The sequence below is a fragment of the Alosa alosa genome, chromosome 2, assembly GCF_017589495.1.
Source record: "Alosa alosa isolate M-15738 ecotype Scorff River chromosome 2, AALO_Geno_1.1, whole genome shotgun sequence".
NCBI lineage: Eukaryota > Metazoa > Chordata > Actinopteri > Clupeiformes > Clupeidae > Alosa > Alosa alosa.
Window position 1 is genome coordinate 20,883,412 of NC_063190.1, and position 18,959 is coordinate 20,902,370.

Here is an 18,959-nt window from a genome sequence, read left to right on the forward strand (position 1 = left end):
ATGTGTGGGTGGGATGTACCAGTGTGTGTGTGAGAGAGAGAGTGACAGTCCTGCCTATCATCTCAGCAGAAAGTATTTCAACATCCACATCTGCCTGCAGTAGGCTATACAGAGCCCTGAAAGGGCTGTGGTGGGAATTATTTGGTTTATTTAGTGCTTCTTCTGCGTTCCCGTCGTCTACAAATATATATTTTTTCCATAAGGATACCATAAAGTGGACTATAGAGGGTTAATCGTGTTTTACCCTACTTTCACCTGTACTGTCTCATCTTAGTACTGGAATATTACATATATATTACAATATATTGCATATTCACAATTCACAATTTAGTTTTGAATAAGATTTAGATAATAAATATGTCATAACATTATTAATTTGAAGCTATTTTATGAAATTTACATATGTGGTCCTCATAATCAAATATACCCATTGGTGCATGACGTCCATACAGTGTACAGTTACATTTTCACTCATAGGGAAAAAAGTACAAAACTTATTGATAAAACTTTGATAAAAGTACTCCCTACAACATACTTAATGAGAAAATATTTTTTTTACCTGCATATACCGTGTAGAATAAAATTAACTAACTGATATTCCAGAGGTTATAGGGTCATGACCACTATCATCTGCCATTTTGGGTTTATGATCCAATATTTCAAGTTGCAAATATTATTAAAGACAATGTTTACGCACACAGTATATAAAGGTTTTAGGAGACACTCCACTGGTGGTTTGAAGTAAATATTGCTAATCCAGTAGTTTTAAATACAGTTTGAATATCCGTCCACTGTAGTGGACACCATGCAAGAAAGGGTTAAAACGGCAACCTCACTTCATGTTGATGGTCCTCTCCGACTGTATGCAGGGGGGCGTTGTCACGCATGAAAACAGACTGGCAGATCCATAGACTGTGCAGATCAGTCACACACGCAGAGGCACAGCAAGCCAGGACCATGGCGGAGAAGTTTTAATTTGAAACTCTCCGACTTTCTGCATCTAATAGGCTAAGCTAACTATTCCGTCAGATAGCTATTTGTGTCAAAAGAAATACACTTACAATTCAAGCATTTTCAAGCACTTTATCCGAAATGCAAGCAAACCTTGAAAACGCAACATTCAAAATTCAAGCATTTTCAAGGATTTCAAGCACCCGTACGAACCCTGAAAACAGAGCAGAAAGTGTTATTTGACAATAAATAACAGCTCACACAGAGAGTCAATCCATCTCCTTTAATGATCCATGACAGTATCATTACCAACACAAAGGCAATTGAAAACCAGCTTGTAAGGAAAGGCCACGATCCCACACCCCTTTCTCATCCCGCACAACGAGCCCTTTCTCAGCCCATCGCTCGTCTTCCCTCCTCTCTGGCATTTCCCTGTTTGACCCAGAGAACAGCGGAGTCATGCATCCATACACACCAAAACAAATGCCAATCCACGGGCATGTGTGATGCTACACATGCCAGGATGCAGCAGCACCCTTACCCTCCGTTTTTTGACATGGAGTTGGATGGGCTCCGATTACCCACCCACTGTTCCCCTCTCAGGCTTGTTTGACATTAAATATTACGATGTGAAGAGGAGGGGATGTAGAGAGCTAAATACGACCCCCTTCTTTGCTGTCAGTCATTGGAATAAAGGCTGGCCTGATGTGCCAAATAAACAAGGTGCTGGGCAGCAGGTAGGGTTACGGCACGGCCGGACTCGTGATTCCGCCCTGGCTCCGGTTGCCCGTGATGGGTGGGGGGGGAGGGGGATCAGCTTACCCGCGGCTGCCACTTGAAATGGTCCAGTCCAAGTGCCCTGCCTCCTCATGATGGAGTGATTACTTATTCATTGAGGGGGCACTGAGGGGCGAAGGGTTATGAATGGGGGTCCTTGTCAGTGGCAGTGCAGGAAACAGCTGACACAAGAGTATCTGTTACTCGACCCCTCATACACACAAAAAAAATGCATACTCACAATTAGTTACACACACACACACACACACAAAGATGGCAGAATCCAGTTTCTGCCACTTCTCTCAAAGCCTATTTCTATATGATGTTGTAGTCGCAACTAGCAACTGGAAAACAATGCAGACACTCAATGTGATGATTAAATCACCATCAATTCACCTTCTTAATGAGTAATCCCTCTCCGAATAGGACCAGGGTAAAGTGATCTCACCCTGAAATGAGGTGCAGCTGAACAGCCTGTGTGAGTGCCTACTGTGTCATTACAGCCAGCAAGGTGACTAACCAGGCTCAGTGCCTTTCTCATTACTCCACAACGGGTGTTGTGTAGCCCGACACCCTGTCACTCAGGAGCATAGAAAAAGAGACTCAGAGAGAGAGAGAGAGGGAAAGTGAGGAGAATGTCACCAAGCCAGACCCCTGGCTGCGTTTGTCTCACCACCTCACACGTGACACAAGAGAGCCCGCGCTGCGTTTCCACTGTGTGAAATCTCACACTGCCCGCTACTCACAGGGCACTTGGGCTCAAGTGTAGCTGGCACAGCACACACAGAGAGCCCTGCCTTTCTTTCACCTGAACCACACTCACACACACAGTACCCTCCCTCAGAAGTGACCCCCCCCCCCACCTCTTTTAGCCATAGAGATAATGCACCTGCTTGTGTCTCCATCTTAATCGTGGTCACCAGCAGGTGAACCCCATTCAATATTTATCGTCTGCCTCTGCTCTGCACGCCGGCGCTGGAGAGCCTGTAGGGGGTGAGCAAACGCTTTAATTAAACTGGAGGCCCCGCATCAAAAGCGCCATTCAGGGATGTCAGCCTACGCACACAGGATGGAGTGTAACTGTATAGCCGCTCACTTTCTCCCTCATCGCATCACCAAAAAGGAAAGAAAAAAGGGGTGGTCCCATTGTAACAGTCTGCCAGTCTCCAGGAACGTGTAACTGAAGTCACCCAGGGCCCTTTGTGCCCGTTGTAAGCAATATGTTCCCGTGTGTGATGGGTGAACACGTCGACACAGATTCCTTTCACTGCCGGACTTCTGATACCCAACGTGTTTCAATTACCATGCATTTGATTTGGTGGCAATGTCTCACCAATACTGGCACAGGTGTAATGAAGTAAGGCCTTTCTAGATAACTGCACTTTTTTCCATACTGTCCTACAAATATGTCTATGCATAATGAATCATCTTTTATACCCAGTATAATCAGTGGTCCAATTCATTTGATTAATGTTCAAACTATGTACATTAAACGATCAATCTCATGAACGTCATTTATGTCTGTCATGTCAGAGTTTATTATTGGAACTTTCTATGCTGATGTAATGATGGAAAATATGCTGATATGTCTTTACAGAATTGATTATGCATGAGTGTGTGAATATACAGACACTATCCTTACAAACACATGCTTGTACATGGTTATTAAGTGAATGGAAATCGTATTTGCTTTATTTAAGTTACATATTCCACTGTAAACAAATCCCTTTGAATTAAGCAAAGGAGTCTAAACCTGGACTCTGCTGCACTCTCATGGACTGAAAGGTATATTACAAGATCATGGGATTTTTTATTTTTCTAGCTACGGTGATCAGAAAGGAGAAAAGGGCAGCACTTTGAATACAACAATTTTACTGCACAGACGCGATTCAGCGCAGTGCCTTCTTCAGTGTGCTCAAGTGAATAAATGTTACATACCAATCTTAAATACTCACACCCATGCATGCAAAAAAGAGACTGTGTGACACCTGTTCCTACCATAGAAGTTTCCAGCTAGAATGACCAATAAACATTTATGAAAATAATAACTACAGTATAGTTGCCAAAAACATCAATACATTTGAGATAAGTGATGAGTTTGAAAAAATAAGTTGATTACTCAAAACGCTCCAAATATCATCATGTTTTCTTGACAATATTTCTGATGTTATTCTCCCTACCTTTGAGAGCCATCTTCATGCAGAACACATTCATCTTCTTCTAATGAATAAAATCTATCACACATCTGACAACTGTGGGAAGGCGAATAGAGGTAATTTCTACCAAGTTACACACACACACACACACACACACGCACGGACGCACACACACACACACACACACACACACACACACACACACTGTGAAAAGGAGACCTCTCCTTTTCCCCTAACTATGTTTTACCCTGTTAAAAGTCTGCAATCAAACATACACCCACCTACACTAAGTTTCAGTTTTGTTGCTGTGTATGTGTTTATGTCTTGTGTATGTATGTGTCTTTGTAATGGGAGATTTTAACAGTAGAGGGATATTAGTACAGACCATCACCCCTCTCAAATGGGTGAATTTTGTTTTGTTTAGTCAAGTCTTTTTGTTTGCACTGTTTTCGCACTGTAAATAAATCTGCACTCTCCACCAAAATTCACATTTTCTTGCTGTGTCTTCACCCCATCATCACTTCACCTCAGTGAGTCCTAGCCGCTCATCCTGTGTGTGGGTACGGACCACCGGGCCGTATTTTTCACACACACACACACACACACACACAAGAGGGGAGCCAAGATGTTGATCAGTAAGGTCAGTCAATCGAGAGGACATAGATATTAGAAAAAGAAGTAGCAATTTGGTTTAACTCTAGAACAGGGGTTCTCAATGTTTTTGGTTCCAAGGACCCCTTTTGGGGGAGAAAATATTCCGGGGAAAATATTACGGTTATGAGGACCCCGGACCCCACTTTGAGAACCACTGCTCTAGAATATACTAGAGGTGTACTGTATTTTATCCTTCATGCTAACTGAACAAATGTCCATGTCTACCTAATAAAATATCTCCATTTTCAGAATGTTTAATATAGGCTAGCGCAAGAGAGTGAGTGGACTACTACTGAGTAAACCAGTTTTCTTCTTGCATACTGTGGTGTAATATCATATTTCACCACCAGGGAGCGAAATATCATCATATACTTCATCAGCAACAATGTAGTCATGAAATGTGAACTTACCATAAGCAAAGTCTTCATAGAGTTTCTGTGCCATAGCCCTGTGATTTGGTTGTAAACACAGATGGACATGTCTGTAGTATGAATGGCATAGCCTAACATAGACATAATCTGCTGCTAGAAATATCTTTGTGTGGTCAAAAAGTTATTGTAGGCCAATAGGCTACCACAAGCTGTACTAGTTAACTTAACAATGTGCTTAGAAATGTAATCGCCCCTTCAATGAATCCAAGTTAAACAAACGGTTTCTAAAAGTAGTCTATGCATCAGAGTGTCTGTGGCTATGTTGACAAATAGCCAAAGCCAAGCCAGAGCCAAGGCCTAAAGTTCAATTTGGGTGAAATGATGGGAGTAGGTTTGTTTGTCTTCTATGGTCTGATATCAGGTTGCATCATGAGGTTATAGGTCAAGTCTGTATACTTTGTGAGGACATCAAAATATGGAGGCCAGCATACAGCTGGAGGGATGATCACCCTGATGACTGACACGACTGTCCCCTGTATCCCCATTTCATATTTTTACTGAGGTAGGATATTTATCTTTTTTTGGCTTGCTCCTTTCTATTTAAGAATACTCCTAGATTATATAAAATATATTCATTTTGATTAGGTAGTTAAGAAAAAAGAAAAAAAAAGTTATTCCGCAATGCATTTTACATGATCTGCATTGGAACTGAATGTTGATGACTTTTAAGGTCTGTTACAGTAGGCAATCAGGGCCTTTCCCTCCATAGATTGATGTACTTTTTTCTTTTTCTTTTTTTATTGGATCGTACCATACCATGAGGCCATACCGTGTAAGCATGTGGGATACAACGAGCTTTTCTCTCATTGGGCACACCCTCCCACAGATTCTGTTTGAGGAGACCCGCCCCAGTCACCAACACGAATTGCGATTGGTCTCCGAGCACGGCGTGAGTTGTTGTTAGGGTTGAAGGTGAACGGCCAGAAGTAACCCCTCCTCGCATCACACCACCGTGATGTTGCTGTCAAAGACGCCGTTGTAGCATCCACCTAGGTGCACTTGCCAGTATGATGTGATTGGTCAACACAAGAGGACAAGATGTGTTGGCACAGGGGTTAAATCAAGATCATATCGATACATCTTTGGATATTTACTCTTCAGAATTACTTGCCGATTTCTTTCTCAAGGTAAGATACCATTTGACTATAAGTTAACATAAAGCTAAACTGATAAACTCATTACCTAGCGATAACTTTAGTTTTGCAGAAGTTAATTTTAACGTTACATCGGCGTGCAGAGTTCGCAATGATGGAGAGACCAGTTAAGGTTTTTATTTGCTAGCGAGAACTTGGCTGTCTACCGCTGAATAATTCGCTGGGCCGGGTAGCATCTAGCTGTGGGTCAGGTAGTTATGCTAATATCTGATAAGGTACCGTTACCTTTAGCCACGGAGAGCTAGGATAACCAGGCTAGGCTAGTTAACGTTGACTCATCCTGATAACGATTCTAGGATAGCAGGTCACGTAAAATGAACTAACGTTACCGTGCTTAGGACACCAAGGTTGGCATCCGCGTTTGATGTGCTAGAAGCTACAACGTTTACGTTAGCTTGCTATTGCTGGTCTAGAACTAGTTGATTTACGTGAGCTTGTTGACAGTACTGTACACGAATTCTTATCTCTGTAGCTTCTACACATCATAGCTATCCATTTCGCTGTCGACTTTGGTTAAAAGCATTAACGTTTTGTTTTCTTCAAACTCTGTAAGTTAGAGGATTAGGATAGCTACGTTACGTTAGCTACTTGATCAGTAACGCTACAGGCCAATGATGCTGTAGTCACTTCAAAGCGAGGTAATGGGCTCACTGTGTTGTTCGTCACACACAACAGCATGGGACTTCTTAAACGTTAACTAACAACAGCACGTTGCCTACCTGCAGCAGGTAACAGACTGCCATCATTTCCATTATCATTCTAGTTTTTCCGGTCAAACGGCCTCTGTAACTAGGCGTGTCAGGCAGCAAACGTTAGTTTAACCCTGTAATGACACTACGGGTGTGGTGTCACGGTTAGCTTACCGGCTGGGCTGCTAGTTGTACTGTAGTTTGTCTCCAGATGAACATTTGACACGTGGTATACAATTTTCAATTTTAATCAGTTAACGTTTGATACGAAAGGCACTACAGTCACCAGAACTCTTCTTACTTTAACCAAAAGTGACTGCCATAACTTATGCTGTCTACCATATACCTACTTTCTTAGTCAGTGTACCAGTGTACAATGACCCTTCACCCCACCCCCAAATGAATACATAAATAAATACTCGAAGCATTGATGAATACACATATCGCATGTTCTATGTGTTTTGGATTGTTTAGGGAACTGCAGAATAAGACTCAATTCAATATACATTATTTGGAGAAATGTATACAGTTGCTTCTCACATACCATACACATACAGTCAAATCTTGGTATTTGCTTCATGACCGCGTTCTGTATATTTTTGTACTCTAGTGCAACAAAAGGTGTGCAGACACCTTTCTTTCCCAGTGGGGGAAAAAAGTGAAACAACAAAAGATAAGCCTACCACTATAGTCCTGATGCTAATTCATGTAGTGTCCTCTGAATTTGATGTCGATTTTATGTGACCCAGGAAAGCAAACCGTTAATCAACAATAAATGTCAGGAAATGGGTACATTATTTTTTTCCAATGCAACTTTTACTGTTTAACATAGGCATTGGTTTGGATTAAAATCCGGGTCAGCTGCTTGCAAGGCAGCAAAACTAACCACTTACCATCTGTGCCGGTACTGTATGTAACAGCATTCTGTTACATACAGTATAGTAAAGGAGATCAGGAATATCTTGAAAATGAAACAAGCCTGTAGTTTCAGTTATGGAATCGGACTGATGGGACTGTCATTTGCACACCAAGGAATGGCACCGTCGTCTGGGACTAATTGCTGTTCTCTAAGAGCAAGAAGCACTTTGCCGTTGGCCAATATTTTTCTTGCACCTGGAAAGGCTTCTTTCACTTAGAGTGTTTAGTGAGTAATTGTGGGACTCTCTCTCTCTCTCTCTCTCTCCCTCCATACATACAGTCTTTGGGGGCTGCCAGCGTCGATCAGCCATGGCAGAGCAGGAGCGTCCTGCTAAGAAGCCTCCTGCTGCAGCTGTGCTCCACTCCCACTTCATGGTGGGCTCGGTCTCCGAAGAGAACTCTGAGGACGAGATCCTGGGCAAGCTTGACCCCATGGCGGCCGAGGAGAAGGAGCGCTCCCTTTCGCCGTCATCGGTCAGCTCAGACAGCACCTATGAAATGGGCTTCGATGGCGTAGATGGACCTTCTCAGAACCTGAGGTAGGCAATGACCACTGCACCCACTATTGCTTCAGTTTCATAGGCACCAGCCATTATGTTGTCAAACAGAGCTATCCAGGCCATAAGCAGCATGATGTTGCACCTGGGACCTAGCAGGATTGCACTGTTTGTCTCTGAGTGCTCTGTGCTGTGTTGTTGCTGTGGTGCAGTGTTTTTTCTGAAGACTGGCTGGTAGAGGACAAAGGGTTCATCTGGGTTCATCCTAGCTCCTCTCTCTGCCATGCGTGAAAGGGCTGCTGTGCTGCCTGCTCCTATTGCCACACTATTGCTACACAGAGGCTGCTTGTGCTGGAGAACACGGCGATGCTGTCACCATGCCAACTCTCCCTTTTCTTTCCCATTCTGCTGCGTTTCAGACTGGCTAGTAGTGAAGGATGAAGAGCAGGCTGTGGATGTGTGTGGGTCCTGTGTTCGTTGTGCCTTTTATTTGTTTTACTCTCATGCCATAATGTTTGGTTTAGATAAAATCATTTATGTAGAAACCTGGTTTTGTGAGCCAATAAGACTTTGATTTGTAGAGGTGAGGTGGGTAAAGTCTTTGTCCAATTGGAATCAACCAATTTATTTCCAAATCAGACTTGGAATAGATGTCATTGATCTCAGACTTGTGTGAACAAGGCCAAGGTCAGAACTTTCAGAAATGTTTCCAAATGTTTCCATTGTAAAACCTAATCTTTTCTTTTTTTTTTTTATATCAGTCACAATGGATTTTTTACAAAAACTCAAGAATTACTTGTGTTCATTCATTTGAACTTCCACTAATCCCCTAATATGACTATGATAATTGATTGATCTTATTGCCAGTGTTGTTGTTGTTGTTGCTGCTCCTTATTTAGCCCTGTGTATTTCAGTTAGCCTGGTGGCAGCTGCTATGGCTAGGACCGCATACCCTGCTGTAGGCGGTGGGAGGAGTTGCCCAGTTATGTTCAGACAAGCTCTGACAAAAACAATGCGCGTCCCTCTTCCCTCTTTCTCCTTTCCCCTTCGGCATTGTAGAGTAGAGGGGGCCCCCTTAATTTACGGATGCAGGGACAGGTCCCCATGTGCGAGGCCACGTGTGCTGCTATTGTTCAGTACCATCACCCTATCGGAACACACAGTCTCAGGTCAGCTCACAGGGTGTAGCCAAACGGGAACAGAAACAGAGAGGCACGCCCCCATTAAACACAGAAATGCCTTCCCATAATCGGCCTGCTTCCTGCCTCACAGAACACTAAACAGGTCCTTTGCTGCCAACAGACCATACTCTAGAACAGAACTCTAGAACAGAGGTTCTGGACCTTTTTGGGGCTAAGGCGCACCAAAGGTCAAACCAAAATGCCAAGGCACACCAACTTATGGTTACTGATTATGATGTATGTCACACACATTATTATAGGTTACGCGATAAGCATATGCTCACATGATGTTGACTTAGCCATGTAAGAAATCTGTAGCCTATTAGGCAACCTTATAACAACCACTAGCCTGGGAATACCCATGTGTTTGGCAAATTTGGGATTTGCTCTTCAGGTCCGTCTGGCCATGAGGTCATTGAAGCCCATTTCCAATGTCCCTAAAACACACGCATGCAAATACAATCACAAATCAGGCATGAACGTGTATTTCTTTGCTATTGAGCAAACAACTGCATTTACAACCTTCATTTAGGAGATTGCTACGCTTCTGAAACAATTTGGGGAAGATTTAAATGCACCAATTTATGATTTCACTGCTAGTTATGGCCCTGCAGGAATTCGTAAGTCAGTGAATCTTTTCCAGACCCACTCTCAATTACAATTGAGAAGGTCTGTGTGCTACCAGACTACTTTATAACTATGAGGCTGTATAAAGACGCATTTGGTTCCTCAAAATTCCACGACACACTGGTTGAGAGCCACTGCTCCTGAATTCAACCCTGTGAAGGATAGACTGTAATGGCTCCCACACACAGCTGCGTGCATCGCGTTGCTGGAGACACATCCCATTCTCTTTAAATGGGCTCACGTGATCCGTTGCCGAACTGAATTGTGGTTCCGTCGCGTCGCGTTTCTCCCGCTGCTCGCATTGAGTTCAGCTGTTGCTGCACCGACAGACGGCACCGGCCAATCAAGCCAATCTACGGACGGCACCAACCAATCACATTACGGTTTTACTTCAAGTCATTTGCATAGCTACCGTCGGGAACACCCACTGGAATGCGTTGACGGAACGCAGCTGTGTGTGGGAGCCGTATGCAGTGCATCTTGCCCTCATGCTGACCGGGGTAGCAGGAAACCATGTAGCCTGTATTTTTGTTTTTGTGCGTGAAAAGACTGCAATCCTGGTGAATGCGAAGTGTTTTCTCATGAGTCAACTGTATTGATTTTTTCTCCCAGAAAAAAGGGGCCTTATGTCAGGAGCCTAGTCATCGATTGGATGGAAAAAGATGTGACCATTCATTCTCTACACTGAGCTCAAGGCTTACTTTCTTGTGTTTAGTGATTTTACTAAAAGACTTCCAAAAGGAATTCCATTGTTGTTGGCTTCAATGTGATAACATACAGTAGCTACCCGAGTCTACAGCACTGAGTCCCAGTACAGATAACATACAGTTGCTACCTGCATTATCAGCTTGTCTTATCTGGCTTTTGCTAGAGTTTATGATGACTTTGTGGTCTAGAGGTTGAAAAGGGAACTTCTTTTGAGCGTTCTTCAAATAGTAACTTGCTTTCACTGGTCCACGCCATAATATTGCTTCACTATGACAATGGCAGCCATAGAATCTCTTGGTTCATTCCCATAACCTTCCTCCTGCAGGAAAGGATTCTGCTCCCAGTTGCACCATAGAGCTAACAACAGGAACTGACATGAATTCGGTATTGCTTACCATCCCATGATTAATATTGAACTTTTCCTTGACAGTCTGTTAATAGTTGTGAAAAGCTGGCAACTAGTCGATTAATTGTCGCAGCCTTAACTGATGTTAGAGAATGTTGCCAGTGTTTCACAGAGAGTGAAAACTTTTCTCTACTGATTCTACAGGCCAAGCATGTCAGGACTCCACTTGATGAAGCAGGGCAGGGACAGGAGACGTATTGATCTCCAGAGAGACTTCACCGTGGCCTCACCTGCTGAGTTTGTCACTCGCTTTGGGGGCAACAAAGTCATTGAAAAGGTATGAGCTATCTGCGTAAGCCTTATGGCTTCATGCTCAGTTGATTTGAAGTGCACATGGCTCTTTGCATAAATTCTTAGCGCCTGCTAAGTAACTGTAACCATAACCAAATTGATTTATGTCAGGTCCTTATCGCCAATAACGGCATTGCTGCTGTGAAGTGCATGCGCTCCATTCGCCGCTGGGCTTACGAGATGTTCCGGAATGAGCGTGCCATCCGCTTCGTGGTCATGGTTACGCCAGAGGATCTGAAGGCCAACGCTGGTAAGTTTGATCATAGTGTGTGGGGGGCTTGGGTGGCGGAGCTTAGCCGAGTTTTACAGCACTGGCCCTGCTGAACAGCCAACTAATGATCCGGAAAGATCCGCCACAAAGCGAGAGCCCAAATGTGTTTGAACAGCACAGGCTGCTGGAGGTTATGTTGATTTGGGTGTGCTTTGGCTCACCCTAGTCTGAGCTTGTAGCCAAAGCAAGTGCCTTGCACAATGGCAGAGGAAGTTTTCACTGTCAGACTGTACCAAACGCTATGAATACTGGGTGTCTGCGATGTTCTATGAGATAGAGATGCGAGACCCTCCTGTTTATCTTTAAATGTCCTGTTTAGAGTACATCAAGATGGCTGACCACTACGTGCCTGTTCCCGGGGGGACAAACAACAACAATTACGCCAATGTTGAACTCATTTTGGACATTGCCAAACGGATACCTGTCCAGGTACAGTTTTTAGACTGTCAGAGATCCCCATGTGTCTTTTAGTGTTGAGTGTGACTGTGAATATATGACCAAAGTTGCTCATTCTGGCATGTCACTGTAAGCGTGTCCCTGTGGTCTTCTCTAACAGGCAGTGTGGGCAGGCTGGGGCCATGCGTCTGAGAACCCCAAACTACCAGAGCTACTGCACAAGAACGGCATCGCCTTCATGGGTCTGTGTTTAATAACAGGGTTTTGCAGTCTCTTTTTGGAACCCACACTTTAATAATTTCCTCTATCTAATAAGGGGAGAAAGTCATTGGAGAAATGTATGAGTCACAGACTTGTTCTCTGCAAAGGGCAGCAGTTGAACTTTATTACAATTATTATTGCAATTATTAATTAACACAATTGAGGAACCTACTTTTTGAGGAACACTCATACAATGTTTATGTGTGAGCCCAATGCCTGACAGAGGGTTGCCTGTTTGTGACCACAGGTCCTCCAAGTCAGGCCATGTGGGCCCTAGGGGATAAGATTGCCTCCTCCATTGTGGCCCAGACTGCAGGCATACCCACCCTGCCCTGGAGTGGATCAGGTCTGTCCTCCATAATGACATACAGTATAATCAAAGATCCGCTTTAACTCTCTCTGGTATAGTCACAGCAGGCTTCACTTAGCCATACTGACTAGCTATGGCTGAGACTCACATGAGTGAGTGAGTGTGTGTGTGTGTGTGTGTTCGTGTTCCTTTAGGTCTTACTGTTGAGTGGTCTGAGAGTGACCAGAAGAAGAATATCATCAATGTCCCTCCGGAGTCCTATGAGCTTGGGTGCATCCATGACGTAGAGGCTGGATTAAAGGTACCGGATCCTTCCATGTTCAATACATAGCCATAAATGCTTGATGTGCATAGATTCTTGGTGTATGACTGACGCGTTGATGCACTCGGCAGGCTGCGGAGCAGGTTGGCTACCCCGTCATGATCAAGGCATCAGAGGGAGGTGGAGGAAAGGGTATCCGCAAGGTCAACTGTGCAGACGACTTTCCCAACCTCTTCAGACAAGTGAGTGATTGCTGCAACTGTACCAGTTAAAAAAAACAAGGAAACCAGGGGAGAGAGGGAATGTGGGAATTGGGCCACTGTATCTTTATGTGCAACGATCAATTAGTCAAAAGTCATCTTACTTCAGAAGATCTTATTAGTTTGTGTGAGAGCCTGGTGTGCTTTATAACAAAAAAGAATAGTGGTTCAGAATGTCATTATTTCTATGCATTTGCTACACATAGTTGCTAGTGTTTCACTCACTTCCTAACATTCTCCATGACTTTGATTTAATCTGAATTATGAGCGTTTTCAGAAAGGGATGTCACTAGCCAACTCTCACCCTCCTCTCCCAGGTTCAGACGGAGGTGCCAGGCTCGCCCATTTTCGTCATGCAGCTGGCGAAGCACGCGCGCCACCTGGAGGTACAGATCCTGGCTGACCAGTACGGCAACGCCATCTCCCTGTTTGGCCGTGACTGCTCGGTCCAGCGGCGGCACCAGAAGATCATCGAGGAGGCCCCGGCAACCATCGCTACCTTGGACATCTTTGAGGATATGGAGAGGGTAGGTCTAGCCACGAGTTGTCCCTCTGTTTTCCTCCGTCTCCTGACAGTTTTTAGTGCAAGATTCAAATACCAAAGGAATTTTAAATCAACGAAATGTAATGACCCGAAATGAAACGGGTTAAATGAGGAGGTAAATAAGGAGGTTAAAGGAATGTTGCTTGCTGCTTAATGTATTTAATGTATTGGAATGAAACTTCTTTTACGTTCTATACTTACTGTAATAGAACACTTATTGGAATATGAATGTGACTCAGTTTGTGGTGAGTAGAGTTAAATGAAGGTTGTTTGGCTCCTCAGTGTGCGGTGAAGCTGGCTAAGATGGTGGGCTATGTGAGTGCCGGGACTGTAGAGTACCTCTACAGCCAGGACGGAAGCTTCTACTTCCTGGAGCTCAACCCCCGTCTTCAAGTGGAACACCCCTGTACTGAAATGGTGGCTGACGTCAACCTGCCAGCTGCCCAGCTACAGGTATTAGTGTGTGTGTGTGTGTGTGTGTGTACACTTTAAAAATGGCATATTTTGAATTTCATTTGCATGATGAAGAGGCATATCTGAATGTACTGTATGCCTAAGCTAGCAGCACATTATAAGCTGCACATGCTGCTGTCACATTCAGCTATTGCATCCAGTAATAGAGTTAAAAAACTGAATCAGGCTGTGAATCGTTTTTTTTTTTTTTTTTTTTTTTTTTTCCTGAGCTGTAGCTCTGAAAGAACACCATGTACTCAACATGTGCACATGCGCAGGCTTCACACACACACACACACACACACACTGCAGCACATCATCACCAGCCCACTGCTCTAATGGTGGGCAGGGATGGATGCAGGCATCCGTGGCCTGATCAGTGGTAATGAGCAGTGTTAGTGTTGTGCAGGGGTCATTATGAAGGAACGCGCTGACCTCCTGGTCCTCCTGAGCCCTTCCCCATGCACCTCCCCACGCCCGTGGTGGTCACGTGGTGTGTGTGTATGTATGTAGGTCAGTGGAGTCTCGGCCACAGGCAGACTGTGCTCTTATAGGATAGGGCTGGAAAGATGGGCTGTAACTCACTGGAATGTATGCATGGTGTTGCTACAGGAAGAGAAATGCAATAGAGTACCGAAGCCATGACGTAGCAGCAATTTCACTGGATCTAAACAAACCAATCTAACCATAGTTGGGACCATAATGGTGGCTTTTTAAAATCTATTTAAATAATTTAACAACATCTCTAAGACGTTAGTATATATTTTTGGGATTTAGTTTCTTTCTATTACACTTACCAGGGAATCTCCGTTATGTGGCTAAGCTGCTGCCTAGCAGGTAAAACACGTTTAAATGGCTATAACCTACATGTAAAACAATTTATTAGCTAATAATGATGCCACATGTCTACATTCAATGCTATTGATGCCACTTCAAAAGTTTGTTTAGATCCAGTGACACTACAGTCATGGAAACAGTACGTCACACTTCGGCACTCGATTGATTGATTGATTGATTGATTGATTGATTAATTAATTAATTAATTAGTTAATTAATGAAGAATGAAATAAGATACAAAGCATAAACAAATGATTCGGAAAACTGTTGTTCTTTCTGGGTGTATGAAAATGTCAGTAGTCGGTATGAAAATGTGGTGGAGATTGATCATGAATGACTATATTTTAACTGATTAGGCTTGAAAATGCCATAAATGATAGGAGATGAGGTGGAAGTGGTGGTGAGATTTCAATGCCCTGATTCTGTGTGTGTGTGTGCGCGTGTGTGTGTGTGTGTGTGTGTGTGTGTGTGTGTGTGTGTGTGAATCTCAGATTGCCATGGGCATCCCTCTGCACCGCATGAAGGACATCCGCATGATGTACGGTGTGCAGCCGTGGGGAGACTCACTCATTGACTTTGAGGGGCTCTTTGCTGCCCCCTCCCCACGAGGACATGTCATTGCAGCTCGCATCACCAGTGAGAACCCAGATGAGGTGTGTTGAAGTCTATTCACAAAGTCAAAAGTATATTTTGTGTGTGTATGTAATGTATTGAACATTTTAAAAAAATAACATAAATTAATGAAATTAACTGAAAGTAAATTAAAGCAACACCAAAGAGTTTTTCACAGGGTGAACGGCACTTCGGCATTTGCTTCGCGGCCCTCTATCGGCTATAACCGCACTATGTAAGTTTGCCAGATCGGGTAGCGGATCTGTAGTTTGATGGAATGCGACATAAGAAACTACAAATTTGACTGGCATCTGATGTCGCAATACATCGTACTTTTATAAGTCATGCAAAATATTCTACCTTGTCTGTGGACATCGTTATTTGCAAAGCCGGTGCTGGATAAACAAATAGCGTGCGTGCGACAGGGGGAAAGTTCTTTCGTGTTACTTTAAGTACAGTACTGAATGAGATAATCCATCACTTGAATGGACATTGGTATTTAAACCACGAGTGCTCCTGGACTGACCCTACCTTGTGTGTGTGTGTGTGTGTTGGGTGCCAGGGCTTTAAGCCCAGCTCGGGCACCGTGCAGGAGCTGAACTTCCGAAGCAACAAGAACGTGTGGGGCTACTTCAGCGTGGCGGCGGCCGGGGGGCTGCACGAGTTCGCCGACTCTCAGTTCGGCCACTGCTTCTCTTGGGGCGAAAATCGAGAGGAGGCCATCTCGTGAGTACAAATAGCCCCAATTCTCACTGACCACAGGCTTTCATGCATCTGATGTAGAGAAATAGCCCTGTTCCTTGAAAATATGCTGATTATTATTGTCTGTGCAATTTGTTTAGTCGTTTTGCAAAATATTGCAAAATGCTACAAAATACTACTACAAAAAAATGATGTGTTTCTAAATGGCCTCCTCTTGTGGTTTGTCCTCCTAGTAACATGGTGGTGGCTCTGAAGGAGTTGTCCATCAGAGGAGACTTCAGGACCACAGTGGAGTATCTCATCAAGCTGCTTGAGACGGAGAGCTTTCAGCACAACAGCATCGATACCGGCTGGCTAGACCGGCTCATCTCTGAGAAGATGCAGGTGAAGCTCATTGTCCAGCAGCATTGACCGCTAGCTTTCAGAACTGTGTGTGTGATACGGATGCTTCATCGCTGTGTTGTTTGTAGGCTGAGAGGCCTGACACCATGCTGGGGATTGTCAGTGGAGCCCTCCACGTGGCCGATGTCAACTTTAGGAACAGCGTGTCATGCTTCCTGCACTCACTGGAAAGGTACAGGGCTATAGCCTAGATTGATGACCAAGGTTTTTTGTTTATGGTTCATTTTGTCTTTAACTTATATTCTCTCTCTCTCGTCTCTGTCCGTCTGTCACTACAGGGGTCAGGTGTTGCCTGCCCATACGCTCTTGAACACGGTGGACGTGGAGCTAATCTACGAGGGCATCAAGTACGTGCTGACGGTGACGCGGCAGTCGCCCAACTCCTACGTGGTCATCATGAACAGCTCGTCGGCCGAGGTGGACGTGCACAGGCTCAGCGACGGCGGCCTGCTGCTCTCCTACGACGGGTCCAGCTACACCACCTACATGAAGGAGGAGATTGACAGGTGAGACACACACACACACACACACACACACACACAGGTGCAGTTGTCCACCTGGAATCTGAAAAGGGGAAAGTGCTGCGGGAAAGAGATTTTGAGACCAAAACATAGACTTCACTTTTTAATGCTGTCATGGGTTTTATAGTGTCAGTATTTTCTGTACTGATGCTGTTTTTAGGGGCTGTTTGAGGTTTGAGTTCAGCTGTGATGTCAACATGATCAAATAAAAGCTTTAAACTGCGGCTTATGTGGACACAAACTTTTTTTTTTTTTTCTTCTTAGCATTCCGTTTCTTATCAGTTCAAAAAAGAAAATAACAGGAAAATCATCGGTCGAAGAGACCATCATGCACCACTAAGAATTAAATAACCGTTGTTCGTTCAGGTCTAGCAGACTGTTCGGTTTTTCCTTCTTCCCAGCCAGTGTCTAAACCAGCCTCTCTGCCTCTTCTTCTCCAGGTACCGCATCACCATCGGCAACAAGACGTGTGTGTTTGAGAAGGAGAATGACCCGTCTCTACTGCGCTCGCCCTCGGCCGGCAAACTCATCCAGTACACTGTGGAGGACGGAGGACATGTGTTCGCTGGCCAGTGCTATGCTGAAATAGAGGTGTGTGTGTGTGTGTGTAAGTGTGTAAATAAGTTCCACTGTAGGGCGGCATGATTTCAGGAAAATGTCTCATTGCAAATTTTCTGACAGACATTGCGATTGCGATTGATTTGCAATATAATTTTTGGGGCACTTTTGATTGGTCAGCAGGCCTGGTGCTTGAGAAGCACAGTACATCTGTTAGGTGAGCTTCCCTGTCTGTCACACAGTGGGTGACATGAATATATATATAATAGTTAAAGGTTGTATCAGCGATTTCAGGCCCAAAAAAGGCCCAAACATAAATGATCACATTCCTCTAATCTTTCCTAACGATCTGCTAGCTGTCTGCCCCATAAGCAGGCCGTCAAAAAAACGTGTCACTGTAGGCACCCTAGGCTCTAAGATCTGTACACAAAAACAATTGCTACCAACAAGGGTTGGCAACCCACTCAAAAGCAAAATAAAGTGTTTCAACCAATAACCGACGAGATGCGTGTTTAGGAGAGTTTTAATTGCACGGGAGGGAGGGGGAGGGAATAGCGAACTAGCTTTCTTTTGTTTGAACATCAACAGAAGTGACGTATCCCCGCTATCGCTGATGCAATCTTTAATAGTCAATATAAAATAGATGTGACAAGATTAATCATTGGAACAAGGTTGCGCTCTGCGCGATCAATTGCAGACTTTGTGATTTAGCTAATTGCATTAGTTTAAATAGCAATTTCAATTAAAAATCTATTGATTGTTCAGCCCTATTCCTCTCAATATTGTGTCGTGTTTTACCTTTTATAAAGGGAATCATGTTGGTATCCCTTTACACAGACAATTGTGGCCCTATATGTCCAGTAAAAGAAAGTCTGAAATTCGTGAATGTGACCGTGCCAGAGGTGTCGTGACTGTTGAGATAACCCTGTGTTTGTTTGTGCTCAGGTGATGAAGATGGTGATGACGCTGACCGCGGTGGAGTCTGGCTGTATTCACTATGTGAAGAGAGCTGGTGCGGTCCTGGAGCCTGGCTGTGTCATCGCCAAACTGCAGCTGGACGACCCCAGCAGAGTACAGCAGGTCAGACAGTTTGTTTTTCTCCTCTGGACAACAGCTTCTGTTGCCATAAT

The 18,959-nt window shown here is 44.1% G+C and overlaps 1 protein-coding gene across 7 annotated transcripts in view; it reads left to right on the forward strand.

Annotated features, from left to right (window-relative positions):
- Positions 1-5,838: 5,838 nt before the first annotated feature.
- Positions 5,839-18,959, forward strand: part of acaca (acetyl-CoA carboxylase alpha) — a 51,450-nt gene continuing 38,329 nt past the window's right edge. For 3 of the 7 annotated variants that reach the window (XM_048237873.1, XM_048237872.1, XM_048237874.1), the window contains exons 1-18: positions 5,841-6,096; positions 8,011-8,269; positions 11,294-11,426; positions 11,552-11,690; positions 12,031-12,140; positions 12,268-12,349; positions 12,616-12,714; positions 12,873-12,979; positions 13,072-13,182; positions 13,518-13,727; positions 14,027-14,197; positions 15,526-15,687; positions 16,209-16,372; positions 16,582-16,732; positions 16,819-16,922; positions 17,029-17,256; positions 17,712-17,862; positions 18,775-18,909. In XM_048237873.1, coding sequence (XP_048093830.1) covers positions 8,040-8,269; positions 11,294-11,426; positions 11,552-11,690; positions 12,031-12,140; positions 12,268-12,349; positions 12,616-12,714; positions 12,873-12,979; positions 13,072-13,182; positions 13,518-13,727; positions 14,027-14,197; positions 15,526-15,687; positions 16,209-16,372; positions 16,582-16,732; positions 16,819-16,922; positions 17,029-17,256; positions 17,712-17,862; positions 18,775-18,909 — 2,487 coding nt within the window. In that variant the 5' untranslated portion in view covers positions 5,841-6,096; positions 8,011-8,039. Of the gene's footprint in view, positions 6,097-8,010; positions 8,270-11,293; positions 11,427-11,551; positions 11,691-12,030; positions 12,141-12,267; positions 12,350-12,615; positions 12,715-12,872; positions 12,980-13,071; positions 13,183-13,517; positions 13,728-14,026; positions 14,198-15,525; positions 15,688-16,208; positions 16,373-16,581; positions 16,733-16,818; positions 16,923-17,028; positions 17,257-17,711; positions 17,863-18,774; positions 18,910-18,959 lie in introns of all 7 variants that reach the window. The other 4 variants (XM_048237868.1, XM_048237869.1, XM_048237870.1 and 1 more) reach the window with 3 other exon arrangements.